Raw genomic sequence first — 18,048 nt, forward strand, 5'->3', positions numbered from 1 at the left:
GTCGATGCAGCGCAAGTTCACTCAAAAGAAAACGAATGCTTATACAATGTTGTTCAGGATAATGCTGAAAGAGCCATTCTGTACTGTAATGTCAATGTGTCATGCAAAGAAAATGGATTAATTCAAAGTATAGTATACTACAAAGTATATTAAACATAGCCAGATCGATATCTCTAGTCTCAAATATACTTTATAATTAAAGTCTCATAACTAATTTTAATTACCTCATCTGTGACATGATGCCGGTGAATTGCAAAGCTCGTGCAAACATATCCACATCACTATGATGATGATCAGATGCTTTCTTAACTGTTGTTTTCTCACTGCTGTCATTGTTGTTGTTTTCTCGCTATTGAGAGGAAAGCGCTGCACATTTACATATTCATTTAAATGCAAGTTGTGAGTGCGAGCACGAGAATTTGCTGGCTGCAGTTCATTTAACGACCACCGGTGTCGCTAATAACAAGGGTTTCTGAATTCTACAGCAGTGGATCTGAACATTTTTGACTTCAAGGTCCCTCAATGTCCACAACCATATCTGAAGCCCCAAAATAAACTATACCAAAAATAAAGTTGTTCACTGAATATCTTGCCTTTTGTGATTCACAAAAGAAAATCATATGGGTTTGGAAACTAAATGAGGGTGAATAAATGATAATACATTTTATTTATGGGTGGACTATACCTTTAACTCATCAATCACACACACACTTTAGTCCCAAAAACAGCAGCACGTTTGTTCTGAGCCCTTTAAGTTGATGTTTATTGTGAATCACGCATGTGCAGACACAGATGTTTTTCTCTTTCTCTGCGTCCTGCTCAAAAACAGACATCATGGAGACGGATAGACACTAAAGATCACAGTGTCAACTTTTACAAATTGGACATGATCAGCTCGCTCACACACACGCGCGCACACACACACACACACACACAAACACTCACACACTAGCATAATTTTAGCACATGCCATCACATTCATCTGCCCCATGATCTGAAACCAAAACTAGTAATAGTCTGAATCTACAGGAAGATTTGCAGTAAACCACAAGAAGGCAAACTGAATCATGTAACCCATGCAATAAAGTGGTAATTTGCTTCATTTCAGGAAATTCATATCCATTATCTGCTCTCATTTTGTCAGGGCAAATAACAATGATATTCATTCTGCTGAGTAAAGATATTGGGAAGAGAGAAAAACAAACTTTTACACCAATAACTCGGTAAATAATATACATATTAGATACAGTAAGGAAGAATCGTTTTACAGGCTTTGTATAAATAAAAACAATTCAGAAGTTCAACTTTTCTCACCTCACACCCTCAGAACATGCCAGAGTCGCTGTGAATGTACGCGTTTATCCTGTCTCAGGTCAGAGAAACCATATTTACAACAACAGATGAAACAAATAGGAGAAAATAACAGTTAAATGTTCCAATTAACAAAGCAGTTCCTGAATGCTGAACTTCATAATGAATAAACTTCACAAAACCTGTCAATCACATGTCCAAGTCACATTTAACCCTGAAATCAAAAGTAAAATAAATTATATTGAATTAAAAACAAATATTTCAGCAGTTATTTTTGAATAATAAAAATGCATATTTTATGTTTATGACATTTATGTTAACTAATTTGGATTGCCTTAAAGCAAAACTAAAATAAAAACACCAAATTTCATTATTACTGGAATATTAAACACAACAATGATATATTATTTAAATTGCAAATGTATTTATACAGTAATGATAGGCCAACACTACCATGTAAAAGTTTAGGGTTAATTAGATATTTAAAATAATACTTTTATTCAGCAAGGATGCATTAAATTGATCAAAAATAAAAATTTTAATGTTACAAAATATTTTTTATTTCAAATAAATGTTGTTGTTTTGAACTTTCTGTTCATCCAAGAATCCTGAAAAAAAATTGTATCACGGTTTCCACAAAATATTAAGCAACCGTTTTCAACATTGATAATAATCAGAAATGTTTCTTGAGCAGCAAACCAGCATATTAAGGCCCGTTCACACCAAGGATGATAAATATAATGCCTTTAGAATGATTTCTGATGGATCATGTGACTGAATTCTGGAGTAATGAAGCTTTTCCATCATAGGAATAAATTACATTCTAAAAAATATGAAAATAGAAAAGAGATATTTTAAATTGTAATAATATTTCACCATATTACAGTTTTACTGTAGGCCTATTTTTGATCAAATAAGTGCAGCCTTGGTGAACAACATGAGACTTGTTGAGAATGTTAAAAAATATTTTTTTCTGCATGGTAGTGTATTTGTTAGAGCGTCTTTAAGATTAACATGAATTACAAAAACTCAAAAGTAAAACGTCTGGATATGTTCATGAGAAGAAATTAGGGAAATGTGCTTATATTGCCATGAAAATCATGTTAAAAGGCCCTCAAAAAAAATAACGGTCCTAAAAATGGGTTTGTTTTAATCATGCAAAATGTAATTTCCTATTTTCTTTCTTTTGATTTTGGGCTGAAATGTTAAGGACATGTTTTTTCTTCTTTCTTTTTTAGATTACCTGCTCAAAGGACAGAGAAACGCTTGTCACAAAAACCTCAGGACATCAGTAAAAATGACGTACGGCAAATATCTAGGTATTGCAGAGCGAGCACAGTGATATGGTTATGACTAACACACTACTACGTTCAGTTATAAGACTTACATCGTCTATGGTGACTGCTAGTCGTAGAAGACGTTTGCGTTCGGTTCGCTTTCAGAAAGACTACATGAAGAAAGGCATCTGAAGGTAAGCGAGAGAAGGAAAAATCTTAGGTTGAATCCGGCGTTTTCTACTCCACAGACGTGCTCCAATAAGAAATACTGCCACTTCGTACGGCTTTTCTCAGTTATAAAAGCTCTGATCTAAATGCAGACAGTCATTTACAATAATAATACATATGCACATTCAGGGTTTCATATACGCAACCTCTATTAGCTGATGAGGCATTGCCAACAAACGTGAGTCGGAGGCAGACATTGCATCAGAGCACGTTTGCTGAAATAAAAATCAGTCCATGTTGAGTAAAGCGTGTTTAAAATAACTGAACACAATGTCATGTTGCCGCAAAAGCAGATCTGGGTGAATATTGATCACGGGTGCAACTGCTAAGATTAGTTATTTACAGTTTAACGCAGGCCGCATATTATATATTATATAGCATATAGTATTTAGATATAAATCATAGACACGTGGCAAGTCATCCGACTGCAAATGCAGAAAGACATAAAAAGCATTTGTGTGTGCAATTACAAATGATTTTAACAAGAATTTGTGTGTACTGTATAATGGCATTGTTTCAGCTCTTGCATGCTTTTTTCTTAGCGGATGAACTCATTGCTCTCTAAAGGTTTGGGAGGGAAATGAGATCTGCTTCAGTTAATGAAACAGACCAGACAAAAGCAGCTGTTGTCCCTCGCCTGTGACATTCTTCATCGTTCAGAGGAATCAGTCTTATGAAAGTCTGGAGATAACTGCAGCAAAGGCTTTGGAGGGGATAGAGGCCGAACACAAAGTGATGTAAGCATTAGCTGTGTCCTCTAGAGGGCGCCGTGGACCTTCAGAACCGAGGGGAAGTTCGCCGCTTCTGTGTCTGATGTCGGACCGCAAGACGCCACTGGAAATCACTCTAGGCATTCGCAGGTTCTGCTCGAATCAGAGTGAAGAAACTGATATCAGGAAAAACAGCCTCAGACATGAGAACAGCAAAAAACTGTTAATAGGTACTTTGGTTACACTTTATTTCGGTGGTCACCTTTAGATATTCTACTAACTATAAGTGACTTTGCAACTACATGTTAGAGTATTAGTAGACTATTAGGTTAGGGTTCAGGTAGGTAGAATAAGTTGGTTGCAAAGTTACTGTCTGTTGGGGGACAGTTAAAATAAAGAGTTAGCAGATTTAAGCAGACAGTCTACTAATACTGTAATGAGAGTTAGTTGACATGTACAGAGTTCAAAATTTAAAAGTCATTATTGTGTTAAATGAGAAAAGCATCAAATAGACATTGCAAATGTCATGTATTTTTATAGAAAGAAATATTTTATTTTATTTTATTCAACATAGAATTTATTGCGCTTTAATTTTTAGGCTACAATAGCCATGATTTTTTTCAGAATCTGCATCTGAATTGGTATTTAGATATATTTACAGACCAAAACCGTTTGGTTACCAACATTCCTCACGTAGTTGCAAAGTTACTTATAGTTAGTAGAATGTCTAAAGTGGACCATCGAAAATAAAAGTGATACGGTAACTTCAGTCACACTAAAGTTAAAAACCTGAATGTCACCGCATGAAATATCAGATTAAGTGTCTGCGTTTTTCTGTCTCAAAGTCTTTTAAGTAACTGGTGTTTTGGGGATTTTTTTGGTGAAGTTCACACAGGTGTCCTAGCAGAGACACCACAGGTGCACCTTTCTTTTAAACAATGCCACCCGGTCTGATATTTTATTATATGATGCAATGACATTCAGATATTAATACATTCTGTAACTACCTACAGTGACATCAAAAGCACATTCGGACAGAATACAGAACAAACATGCATGTTTACCACTGAGTGTTCTCTTATCTTCATCTGCTGGCGACTCTGCCTCTTCAGACACTTCTCCTGTTCACAGACGTCAGATGAGCACACATTCAGCGGAACAGACAAAAGACAAAATGTGATCGGACAGCGATAGATAGATAGATAGACAGACAGACAGACAGACAGACAGACAGACAGACAGACAGACAGACAGACAGACAGACAGACAGACAGATAGATAGATAGACAGATAGACAGATAGATAAATAGATTTGATCAAATAAAATGTATTTCCCAGGTGATAAATGGATATCACTTAAAAAAATCTAATGCGGTTATGTGACAAACTATGGTTTTGAATAGCATGCAGTATCAAGTACATAATGCACACAGTATGCAGTGGGAAGGAATTCTCCACTACACACACACACAGTGTTAGTTACTCTTATCACTCTGATTATTATCCACCAGAGGGCAGTCAGTGATGCATCTTGAAATTGAGCAACATTAACTGAGCTGACAGTAACAGTCATTTCATTTGATCACAATACCGTTCTGTAATTTCCGATGTTCCCCTTCTTTTTGTGAGTGGTCATGGGGACTTTCTTCCGGGGGTCCGTCCCCCCCCCCTGGCTCCGGGTTGTCCTCTCCCACCCTGTCTTTCTTTGGTCCCGCCAGCTCCGGGTCTCTGTTTTCCGCGGTTGCCTCCTGCTGTTCCTCCAGCTCTCGTTTGGCCTTCTCCTCTCTCTCTGGTATGAGACACAGTGAGAGGCACATTATTCACTATTCACTTACTCAGAGTCAGAATGCATGAAATGTGCAAAATGCTACAAAAGTTTGGATGTACCAATTCAGTACTAATATTCCCATTTGAAGGTTTCAAACTCGGATGGTGAGATTTTTTAATGTTTTTGAAAGAAGTCACTTATGCTCACCAAGGCACCATTTATTTGATAAAAAAGTATTAACAGAAACATTACAAACAAAAATAACTGTTTACTATTTGAATTTATTAAAAATAATAATTTATTCCTGTGATGCAAAGCTGATTTTTCAGCATCATTACTTCAGTCTTCAGTGTCACATGATCCTTCAGAAATCTTTCTAATGCTGATTTGCTATTCAAGAAACATTTATTATAATTATAACAGTTGTGCTGATTCATATTATTGCGGAAACCGTGATAGATTTTTTTTTCAGGATTCTCTGATGAATAGAAAGTTCAAAAGAACAGCATTTATTTAAATTCGATTTGAATGTCTTTCCTAAATGTGTCCTGCTATTGAGTTCCAGTGTGCAAACCGTCCTGTTTGAGGATGATTTATTCTGCGTGACGTCCCAGATACAGTTCTCAAACATATGCATTCTCACAGGGATGAATCTGCTCGCACCTTTATCCGCCTGCGTCTTCCACCGCTCTCTGTTCAGAGAAACCTCCTCGTTCCAGATGGCCTTGAAGTTCTTCAGGTCCACAGTGAGCAGCGAGCAATTCAGCGATCCGCTTCCATCAGATCCAGAGCTGTTCACACTGCTCCTCTTCGAATCTCCGGCAGAAATACTGGTTGAGATGACGGGATAGGACTCGTCATAAATCACAATATTGCATGTACATCGGCAGTAATCACATCCACTAAGCTTCTGTAACATCCCCATATCTACCTAAATGTCCTGCTCTGTTGATCATTATTATGCTGCTGCTGCTTTGTGTCCTTTCTATGAACCTCCGGTCTGTTTTAGTTTACCATACATTCTAAGGGAAGGGATATAATTCAGTCCTTTATATGCAGAAGATGCAATTTGTTACGCAAAGAAAGTATGTGCTCTTAAGCTTAGTCAGCAGTGGACATTCAACTCCTACTTAGAGAGCCCAAAGAAACTTTCAAACTTAAATTGTGTTAGAGTGGAGTGAGAGCTGTCTGAACTGATGGATCACTTTAAACTGAATTAAAAAGGTCAGAAACAGCAGTGCACTTACTAACATTCACTCTTTTTCTAAACGAGGTATCTGATCGGGACTGAATTGGATTTGCAGTAATGATTGCAATAGAACCAGTGAATTGGGTTCCGATACTAAGGAAAGCTATTATTGCGGCCGGAGCAGTAATTTGACTAGTTTGTCTTAATGAGCATTCATTCGTTATCTCTATTGCTGTACTGCAGAAGCAGACTTCCAGACTCTGACCTGCGAAATCCAGCCAGGCCTGAACTCGTGGCCTCTTCAATGAGCGGCGTGACGATCTTCTCGGTCATGTCCGTCAGAACCGTAAACGTGGGAACAACGATAAAATCAATGAAGCCTACAGAAAATGACAAAGAAATTTATTATTTTTGAGCATGATATTTAAAGAAAGTGTTTGAATGAATGATCCTCATATGCATGATCTTCAAAAATAGCCATTGTAAGTTTAAAGCTGAAAGGTGTCATTTTTTCCCTATTCAAGCTTAATATGAGTATTGCAGTTTAGCGTAATTCATAGTTTTGCGATATTTACATTTAATTGCAAGCATTTGTGCCAACATATGACAGTCAATAAAACGAATAAATGGTTCATTTTTAAAAAAGATATTCAAATAAAAATAGCCATGTGTTTCAGCTATACTATGGTAAGTTTAAAGCTGAAATATGTATTTTCTCCCCCTTTTCCAGCTTAATACGAGTAGAGGTGAAACTCGAAAAATTTTAATATCGTGCAAAAGTTCATTTATTTCAGTAATTCAACTTAAAAGGTTAAACTAATATATAGACTCATTACATGCAAAGTGAGATATTTCAAGCCTTCATAAGCCTTATGAAAACCTTTTCACAATATTCTAATTTGGAATTTGGGGGTTTCATAAGCTGTAAGCCATAATCATAAAAATTATAACAAAATAAAGGCTTGAAATATCTCACTTTGCATGTAATGAGTCTATATAATATATTTGTTTTACCTTTTAAGTTGAATTACTGAAATAAATGAACTTTTGCACGATATTCAAATTTTTCGAGTTTCACCTGTATTTGCAATTTAGCGTAATTATTAATACATTTGCAATTGCAGTACTGAGATTTAATTGTGAGCATTAGTGTCTTCGTGTGTGTTTGTGTCACTCACCGATCTGGGATTGGGCCACCATAGTGGACTTACGGTCACACAGAGGTGAGAAAGGTAGACCAAGCTCTGCCTCCTTATCACCCTGCAAACACAAACACATCACTCAACTGCACTGCTACACTCATACATTACACAGTATCGTATCAGGGGGACATTTTCAAATATATAGCACAATTATTAACCAACACAGGTATGAAATATGTGGCACTTTCCACAAACAAACTGTACAAAATAGGGCCTCAAACGGATAATTATTTCTTGTCAACAAATAGTTTAAAGGTGCTGTATTTATTTATTTATTAAACTAAAGCATAAAAATACCATAATATGTTTCAGATATTTAGTTCACATACCTGTTTCTCCAAAAAAAACAATGCTATTTCTAAGCAGTTATTCTGTGTGATTCTGCACTGACAATTTCCCAGTTGCTGTAAAACACAGCGTATCACAGCTATGGAATCCAGCGAACGAACTGGGTCAGAGATCGCAGATGATACCTGACCTAAAAAGCCTCGTCATTCATCTAATAAGCTTAAAGACCAGAGGCATATTACAGTTTTTCTCAGTCGCTTTGGTGCATTTCTCACATCACTATTTACATTTGCACAACAGTTAGTTCAACCTCCACAACATTTAGTCATTTGTGCACATCATAGTAGCAGTTTCTCATTCCTTCCAACAAATTGCAAATGCTTTTGGACATGCATCTATTGCTTTCATACAACTCTCTGCTGTTTTATAACATTATCATACGCTTATGTCATGTCAGTCAAAATTAACTATACTTGTGAATTCTGAATAGTCATTCCATATAAAACTAATAGTCCTCATTTCATTGCTTGAGTCATTACATACAAAAATGTTGAACTAATTGTCAAAACCTGTCAAAAAAGCAAGACCGTTTCTCTTTTTCTGATTGCAAGAGATGATATTCGCTGTGATGTAGATGAAATTATGTGGCCAGACAGAGGAACATCTGGATGTGCATGAATGATTACAGTACTATGTATGTTGCATGTTCAGTTCCAATATGTACTGCAATATTGTTTACAGTTGTGCACAGCTCTACCCAACACTGTAAAAAAAACGAAATTCAAAAATTTCTAGTGACTGATAACATCTAAATTTTTCAATTAGTCTGACGTATTATTTCTCATTGAGCCAATGTTACTGTAACAGACTATTGCAACAAGAATTGCACTTGGGCCAATTTACTGTAAACATTTAGATGTGACTAGTCACTAGAAAATTTTGACTTGGCGAGGTTAGAAATTTTTTACAGTGAAAGGGAGTTTATGTTTGTTGTAAAGGGTGTATTTTTTCTTCTGCACAATGCTGTGAACAAATTTAGAATTGCAAAGAGCATATGCAGTAAAAATGTGAAACATACATATATTCAGTGTCTTGTACTCAGTTACCTCACTAAATACAGTAATGTGTAACTTTACTGTATTTTTCAAATGGCTGTGCAAATAGTATATAGTGCTGTCTTGAGCATTTTCAGGCAGTGTCAGATCTGACTTTTTTGCATTGGAAAACATTTACAGAGTAAACTGTCATAATGAAAACATGACAAAGCCATTTGACTATCTTGTTCATAAACGATGGTGTCAGGACTTTTCATATTGATGACACTGACACTTTCATTGACATGAATACTTGCTTTTGAGGAATGAGCTATCCATTTTGAGCAAGTGACACGCTTTTGCAGGTTATCAACTATGTGTTGCAGTTTGTACTAATTGTTTTGAGAACTGCATTAACTGTTGTGCAAATGTAAATAGTGATGTGAGAAATGCACCAAAGCGACTGAGAAAAACTGTAAAACGTGGATAAATCAACTCGACAACTTACAGTGTAAAGCTTGACGTCTTCCATTAAAAAGGGCAGATTATCAAACTAAATATTGTATGAGTGGTTTTATTTTCTATCGGGGATTTCAAGGTTTGTTACTAAAAATTAAGACATAAATACAGTTCAAAAACCTAACTTATTTGCTCCAGATTTAACTAGCAAAATCTATTTTGTTAACTAATAAATCAACTGTTCTTCCAATAAAGAACCTGTCATTTGAGCCTCTGAAGCTCTGATACTTATAAAGTACTGCCAAAGTGTAGCAAATTTGTGGAAAGTGCCATGTAAAGCCCTACAGCCTCATTCATCTTGAAATGGGAGTTAAATGAAATGTTTCTGCACAATGTTTCTGAGTCTGAGCCACCATAACCGTACTCAATATAAGCACTGTCAGCAGTCTGTGGCCTGATACTAGCCTGTCTGAATCCAGATAAATGCTTATGAAATGATGCGGTGGAGAGTTGCAGCTCTGGGTCTGGTTCAGAAAGATTTTTTTCATATACTAAATATTCGTAAACATTATTTGAAGGCAGACTAAAATAAACTGTCAAGCTTTTATGTTCAGCCTGTTATGATTGATCTGCCTCCTGGTGTGTACAGCTGCTGGAACAATACTAGACAAACACTCACACAAACAAACGCACACACGAATAGCTCACACACAGGAATAGCTCCCATCCTCTAATCTGTCAATCAATCAAAGCATATTTATGAAGCCCACTCTATGGAGAATAGAGCTGTGAATGTGCTTTATAACAGTCCCTTTAGTAGCAGATAAACAGACACATGACGGGTAAGATCGGGAGGTAATACAGAGAAAGCAACTCCCTTCCATTGTTCACTTTACAAAGCAAAAGAGACAGACAGAGTCCATTAGTGCATTGGGCCTATTTTGACAGTCGATAATTATATATAATATGTATCAGGGGCAAGTGCAGTCCATATAAGCTGCGAATGCTCTGCACACCCAAGCCATTTGTGGACTCGCTATTTAATATTAACACTATAGATTACTAGAAATTCCCTTGTTTGATGTGTACCATAAAGCTTACGTGATAAAATGTAACATGTATGTAACTGTCCATCGTTTATTTATTTGCCAAACGATGATAATTTTCTTCAAATCTGCCAGTTGCGGAGGGTTTCAGGTGAGCGCATCCACAACAGCTTTGGTCTCTACGTCTGTTGTTATGTATCGTCATCATTCTCCCGCATTCTCATTGGTTAGCTGGCGTATGGGGTACACAAACAGTGACACGAACAGTAATGATGACGTCGGTTTTAACGGATCAATTCCTCATCCTTTGGGAGTGCATGCAAAGTGGATTTGCAGTGCTGAAACAGAGTCTCATCGACATGTCGACAACATGAACCAAACTCTTCCGGTCTCAGCTACAACTACAGTGTTTGAGGATCAAAGTAGACGTTGTTCACAGGCAGCCAATGAAGACCATGGACTGGAATTACTGACGACTCATCTTGGCAGTTTTTTGCACTTTGATCTTTAAAACTTTGCAGAACAGCTATATTACACACTGCATGAAAGGGAATATCTGAAAAAGCATTATAGGGGCACTTTAAAGGAACACGCCGACTTTTTGGGACTTTAGCTTATTCACCGTATCCCCCAGAGTTAGATAAGTACATACATACCATTTTCATCTCCGTGCGTGCCGTAACTCTGTCTGACGTCCCCACTGCTAGCCTAGTGCTTCGCCTTCTGAGAATATAGCTCCCAGTATGTATACGGTTAGAAGATGGCTGTCTCATGTGACCTTGTTATTTGTACACGCTGTGACTATACAAATCACATGTAAATAGGAAAATGTTGGCGTTATTTTGTCACTTATTGGGAGCAGTATGCTAGCTGGAGCCATTTACCTCCAGTCTTTGTGCTAAGCTAAGCTAGCGGTGGGTGCGTCAGACAGAGTTACGGCACGCACAGAGATGAGAAGGGTATGTATGGACTTATCTAACTCTGGGGGACACGGTGAATAAGCTAAAGTCCCAAAAAGTCGGCGTGTTCCTTTAAGCATTTTCAACACATTTTTGCTGCTGTATATATACATATACTATCTATTTTTTAGAGTCTGGCTTTAAGTTTGAATGAATTAATGAATGAGACCTTATTTTAACAAAAAGGAAAAAAAAAGTGGATATCTGCAAGTTTGAATAAAAATCTAATCAAAATCAATAGTTGAAGAAACACTCAGTTACTAAGACATATCATGATATTGCATATTATTTTTGTATTATACAATACATGTATATGACATTACTGTGATGTTTAAAAGATGAGCTCAGTGCTGTTCACGTGATCATGCCAAAGTTTAATTTCGGGACCTGCATTCGATAGGGCCGTGAAAGCCAGTTAGTTTCAGAGGGTTATGTTCAGGTGTAAACAATCTCAAATGACACACTTCTCCACATGCTCTCGTTTCTGCAGCCTATGATAACCCTGGCGCAGGCTTGCGTGTGATTGGATGAAAGGGCAATCAGAAGAGAACAGGAAGCGAAACCGAGAGAGGATTAAAATACACAGTGCAAGATGAGATTTTTCTAGCTTCATCTCACACATGCGTACAAGCGCATACACCTGCCGAACGGATCTGAAGAAGAAACATGAGTCAGACCTGTCGGAAAAACTCCTCCAGCAGTGACGTAGTCCAGCGATGGTGCAGATCCCAGTTCTTGGCTGGATGACTGATGTCGGCCGTGTGTAACAGCAGAGACAGAGCCTTGGGTTTATCAATTCTGGGTGAAGAAAACACACCAAACGTTTTTGTTCTGATACGTGGCAATAAGATTAAATGGAGAGCAAATTTTGCTTTTCAGATGTTTCTTCTTCAGATGTGTCCCCATTAATTCATTAATAAGAAGATACCTAAAAACACAGCTAACTGCCAAAATAAGAAAGTCTTTAATCAAAAGATCTTAATAAGAACTCAAACATTTTGCATCAAATTCTCCTAAAACCAAATGATCTGATCTGCATTTATTTTACAGCTCTATATTTTACTCCGTATCATTTGTCTCTTTTTATTTCTCTTAAGGAATCTTTAGAAACATCAATCTTAATAAAGTCTCTACTGCTATGAAAGAACGACCTCTAACCAATAACATCTTGCTTTCTCACCCCTCGGGCTGCTGGAGGAAGTTCTTCATGGCTTTGACCTGCTGGAAGTGGCAGGACATGTCAGTGGCCAGAACCATCTCGACCACGAGCGCCCTGAGCTCTCTAAAAACACAAGCACACAAAACACCAGCACTGAATCTCCTCACCGCAGAAAGAAGTTCAGTCCCGCTTCAAAGTGTGAGGATAACCGTTCTCTTTCTGAATGAGAAATAAATCATTTCCATCTCTGTCTTGCTGTAAAACTTCACAGGACTTCAGACTTTCTTTATTTCTTGTGTTTAGTTTAAAATAGCACAGTGAGAATGTAAAAAAAAAACACTTTGTGAGAAAGTAAAAAAAACACTTTTGGCACTTTTTGGGCCAGATTTACTGAAGGCAGATTAGCCCAAAAAAGCGCAGATGGGAGTGGAAAGTTCTGCGCGTGATCTACTGATTAAAAGAACAATAGTAAATTAAAGAACACAGACTTAACCGGATCATTTCTATAATGACCGATGCAATCTACCAATTAGCATCTGGTTTAAGACAGGCTTTTTTGATCGTTAAATAATGGCGCAATACACATACATATATACAAACACACAATGTTGGTGTAATTAATAACTAAACATTTATATAATTAAATGTATAATTATAATTTATAATTATTAAGTAATTATTACTGTAATAAGACATTAATTACTAAGTAATTATTACTGTAATTGCATTAAATACTGTATAAACTATAGAACAAATCTATATAAAATAATAGTGGATTTAACATCAAAATTGTATATCTAATGTTAAAATGTATGTTTTTAATGTAACCTTCTCCATTTACACACTTTGCTCATTTCAAGAATTTATGCAATTGTATATTGTTTATTTGAAAGAATGAAAAGAGCAGTTTCATGTCTGTCCTTGTATTGTTCGACTGGTTGAGGTTGATATGGGATTTAGAAAGTAATTAGTAATAAGTAATCCAATACTTTTTAGAGAGTAATTAGTACAGTAATCTAATTAGACTGTTGAAGATGTACTTAATGTAACTAATTAGTAACAACACTGTATATATATATATATATATATATATATATATATATATATATATATATATATATATATATATATATTTGGAAATATGCAAGTTTTAATAAAAATCAAATCAAAATCAATAGTTGAAGAAACACTCAGTTACTAAGACATATCATGATATTGCAGTTACAGAAAATTGATGTCAAACTGTCAGTTTGTCTGTTCTCTGGAGACAAAAGAAGTGAGATAACGATGAAAATGTACAGAATGATGGATGTGAAATGGTGCTGTACCTCCAGTCATCTTTGGAGAGGTTGTACAGGATGTTCATCTCGTCGTCGTCCTGAAGCAGTCGATACGCAGCGCTGACGTGATGACTCTCCAGGACAGAGCGGTCGTTGTACAGGATGGCTGTGTCCGACCTGAAGGAACGGGTGCAAACTCAATACACACAGTTTTCCCTTTTCTATTCAACAAAGAAGCCTGAAAATGTTTTTCATTATGGTTTCCACAAATATATGAAGCAGCACAACTGTTTCAACATTGCTAATAATCAGAAATGTTTCTTGAGCAGCAAATCAGCATATTAGAGTGATTTCTGAAGGATCATGTGACACTGAAGACTGGAGTAATGATGCTGAAATAAGTTACAAAAATAAACATATTCACATAGAAAACTGTTATTTTAAATTGTAATAATATATTCACAATATTACGGTTTCACTGTATTTTTGGTCAAATAAACGCAAGATTGAAAGAGACTTCTTTCAAAAACATTTCATTTAGTCTTATCAACCCCAAACTTTTTACAACAGTACTTCATACAAATAAACCCCCAAACCAATTCACTGACACAAGGAAACCAGGAGAAAAAACACTCCTTATCAAAACTGTGTTTTTATTCCCATTTCCCCATTCTTGTCATTTGTCCCAGGTCAGGTTTTGGTCAGAAAGCTAGTTGTTCATGCTAGTTTGATCCAGCCGGCTCGTGTTGAGGTTTCGTGACTCTAGCGTAAGAGTCTGATGGATGACTCACCCAGCGCTCATGCTTTACCTGGTCTGGATGTGGAAGTTGTTTGTGGTCCCGGTGTGTTCGTAGTCGTGGACGGCAGCGGCGAAAAGCATCGCTAAAATCTCCAACTCCGTCATCCAGTGCTGGAGAGGAGAGAAACATCACGCATGAGAGCTCTTTAACATCTCATTTCTCCTTAATGGAAAAGAGCAAATAGAGACCTCTGCTGAAATCACCATCTTCCAAGATGTTTTCCTGATTAAAAAAAATGCCTAGTAAACATCTCAAACTGTGCTTAGATTTGAGTGAACTATTCCTTTCAGAGAACATAATATCTTGGGCATTTTTATGACCCTACATTTCAATCTTTTCTTTTTTGTTACACTACAACTGCCTTAGAAATACAATACCAGTCAAAAGTTTGGAAATATTATTTTTTATGTTTTTGAAAGAAGTCTGTTATGCTCATTGATTTGATCAAAAATACAGAAAAACAGTAATATTGTGAAATATTAATTTAAAATAATGCTTTTCTATTTTAATATATGATTTATTTTTGTGATGCAAAGCTGAATTTTCATCAGCCATTACTCCAGTCTTCAGTGTCACATGATCCTTCAGAAATCTGATATCAATATTGGAAACAGTTTTGCTGTTTAATCTTTTTTTTTATAACCTGTGACACTTTTTTCAGGATTCTTTGATGAATAAAAAGCTAAAAAAAGAACAGCATTTACTTAAAATAGAAATATTTTGTAACAATATACACTAAAGTTCAAAACTTTGTTTTGAAAGAAATTCAAAAATAAATTATTTCTTATTTTATTCAGCAAGGATGTGTTAAATTGATCAAAAGTGATAGTAAAGATTTCTATTTTTAATAAATGCTGTTATTCATCAATGAATCCTAAAAAAAAATAATCACAGGTTCCAAAAAAATATTAAGCAAGTACTGTTTCCAATGATAATAACGGAGTATCAAATCAGCCTATTAGAATGATTTCTGAAGGATCATGTGACACTGAAGACTGGAGTAATGATGCTGAATATTCAGCTTTGAATCACAGAAATAAATAATATATTAAAGTATATTAAAATAGAAAACCATTATTTAAAAATGTTAAAATATTTCACAATATTACAGTTTTTTCTCTGTATTTTTCATCAAATAAATGCAGCCTTGGTGATCCTCTTTCAAAAACATTATAAAAATAGTAATGTTTCCAAACTTCTGATCGGTACTGTATTTGTACTATTTTTACTTTATTTATATTTGCTACTTCAAGTGCATTTTTATGACTGTGAACTTTAGAAGAAACATTTTAGATTAAGTTTTCACCATGAAATCAAAATTGCCAATTCATATTTTTTTATGGATTACTGCAGCATTTGCAATATATGATGTATCCATGCACATCATTATTATTTTTTTAATTTATGTGCCCTTGTAATCTTTCATCAAAATAACTTCCCCTCCCTCTCACAGTGACATTTCTTCTCTTCTCTGATGACGAGGGCGGGACAAACTGTCACTCATTCAGATCACTGCAATAACAAACCACAACTATAAAAAATAAATAAAAATAAATAAAAAAAACCCCAACCATCCAATCAACTCCTGATAGAGAAAATCATGCCCCGTCCTACATTTTTTCTTGTTTGATATATGTTTTGTTTTTTGTTTAAAATATACTTTTATGGACTTCAAAACAGAAATGGCCATTCACTGCCATTATAAAGCTTGGAAGAACCAGGACATTTTTTAATATAACTCTGATTGTATTCGTCTGAAAGAAGAATGTCGTATACACCTAGGATGACTTGAGGGTGAGTAAATCATGGGCTAATATTCATTTTTAGGTGAACTATCCCTTTAAATCATGTAAATGTATTCTAGGAGAGCCCCAAAAATAAATAAATATAATATGGGCACTTTAAAATTAAAATAGCCAAAAGCAGCAGTAAAATAACGGACGTTTCAACACAGATAAATCTTGAATCAATCTCTGAAGGACCTTGAGCTCTCAGCTGCACGCTCCTTCCCGCGGGACTTCATCTTAATATTTAATCATTTAATAGAGAGACTCCAGTTCAGAGTGCAAAATGACACCATCACACTGCATCTGTCTTGCAGAAGTGCATTCTGATGAGAGACGTGCCTCTCTGTGAGCAAGTCAGATGCAAGATAAAGAGATTTGTGTATATGACCCTCGTATGAGAAAACCGCATGAGGATTCTCTTCAGAAAACCGCTGCTTTATGACAGGCCTGATATGATTGTTCATTAAAAAGCTTAAGATGTGTGTATGTGTGTTCGGCGGCACAAACGTGTCAGCAGAATTAATGATTACGCCGCTGGGTTTCTGCGCAGTTACTCTTGAGTTCGTGCCCACAGACTTCGACATGTTGTCACCGTAAACATTATCAAGATGATTAACACCGTTTCTGAATTGAGAGCGAGTGGAACAACGCCACATTAGATCATTATAATCAACAAACCAGTCTTTGCCGCAAGAGCATGATGATAATGAAGGGTATAGTAATGTCGTTGCTTTTCGCCGCTGTAAACACGAGGGAACAGATTCCACAAGCCCGGAGCAGTGTTAGTTTAGTTTTCAGTCAATTAAAGTGTAACTTCACTGATTTTCAATCGGTTTTGTATTGTTACAATGTTCAGTAGCTGTAAATGAACAATGTTTACTCGAAATTCATGTTTATTTGTCAGCAAAAGTCCACCGGATAAAGCAAAACGCTTCAGGGCTTTCGTGAAAACTACAGATTGTACTTCTGCATTATTGAATCCCCGCCCACAGACAGTCAGATCGACAGAGGGTTATTAAAATGGTAGGTTTATCAATGAAAATGGTATCATACTTTGTCTACTCTTTAAACAGCATTATGGTAAAGATGGAACACTATGGACAGCTTGTAAGCTTCTTGTAAGCTTCGGTGGGTTGGGCGGAACTGACAGAACGGCATTTTTTCCCCAGTTTTTTCCTCTCTGTTTGGTCTAAAACACTGTGTTTGAAATGTTAACTACAAACATGGAGGATTTTGGTTCTCTCTGTATTTATGATGCTTTGCAGCCTTTAGCCTCTGTCTACAACACACTGGATCCTTCACTGGAAAAACCGAAGGTTCCTCACTACCGCTAAACGTTTACTCTTTGAATTCTTGCAACACCATTATGACTACAAGTTTGCTATGAAGTATTTCCTACTAAATCAAGGTGGTATTTGACTCCGGTAAGCGTATCCATAGCAGACTGGTGGGAGTCTGTCCATAGTCCGTAGCAGACTGGTGGGAGTGGCTTTGGACGGCAACGTGCCCAGTGCATTATGGGTGTTGACGTTTTTCTACCTATTTGGCAAA

At 36.2% G+C, this 18,048-nt stretch overlaps 1 protein-coding gene across 2 annotated transcripts in view; it reads right to left on the minus strand.

Annotated features, from left to right (window-relative positions):
• Positions 1 to 638: 638 nt before the first annotated feature.
• The window catches only part of pde1cb (phosphodiesterase 1C, calmodulin-dependent b), a 53,662-nt gene continuing 36,252 nt past the window's right edge, over positions 639 to 18,048 (minus strand). For both annotated transcript variants that reach the window (XM_084120360.1, XM_084120361.1), the window contains exons 8-17: positions 14,720 to 14,820; positions 13,959 to 14,087; positions 12,652 to 12,753; positions 12,149 to 12,269; positions 7,662 to 7,743; positions 6,749 to 6,863; positions 5,958 to 6,124; positions 5,118 to 5,315; positions 4,591 to 4,647; positions 639 to 3,679 (exon numbers count right to left, since the gene is read on the minus strand). In XM_084120360.1, coding sequence (XP_083976486.1) covers positions 3,663 to 3,679; positions 4,591 to 4,647; positions 5,118 to 5,315; positions 5,958 to 6,124; positions 6,749 to 6,863; positions 7,662 to 7,743; positions 12,149 to 12,269; positions 12,652 to 12,753; positions 13,959 to 14,087; positions 14,720 to 14,820 — 1,089 coding nt within the window. In that variant the 3' untranslated portion in view covers positions 639 to 3,662. The remainder of the gene's footprint in view (positions 3,680 to 4,590; positions 4,648 to 5,117; positions 5,316 to 5,957; positions 6,125 to 6,748; positions 6,864 to 7,661; positions 7,744 to 12,148; positions 12,270 to 12,651; positions 12,754 to 13,958; positions 14,088 to 14,719; positions 14,821 to 18,048) is intronic.

Source organism: Abramis brama (genome assembly GCF_963993115.1).
Source record: "Abramis brama genome assembly, chromosome: 7".
NCBI lineage: Eukaryota > Metazoa > Chordata > Actinopteri > Cypriniformes > Leuciscidae > Abramis > Abramis brama.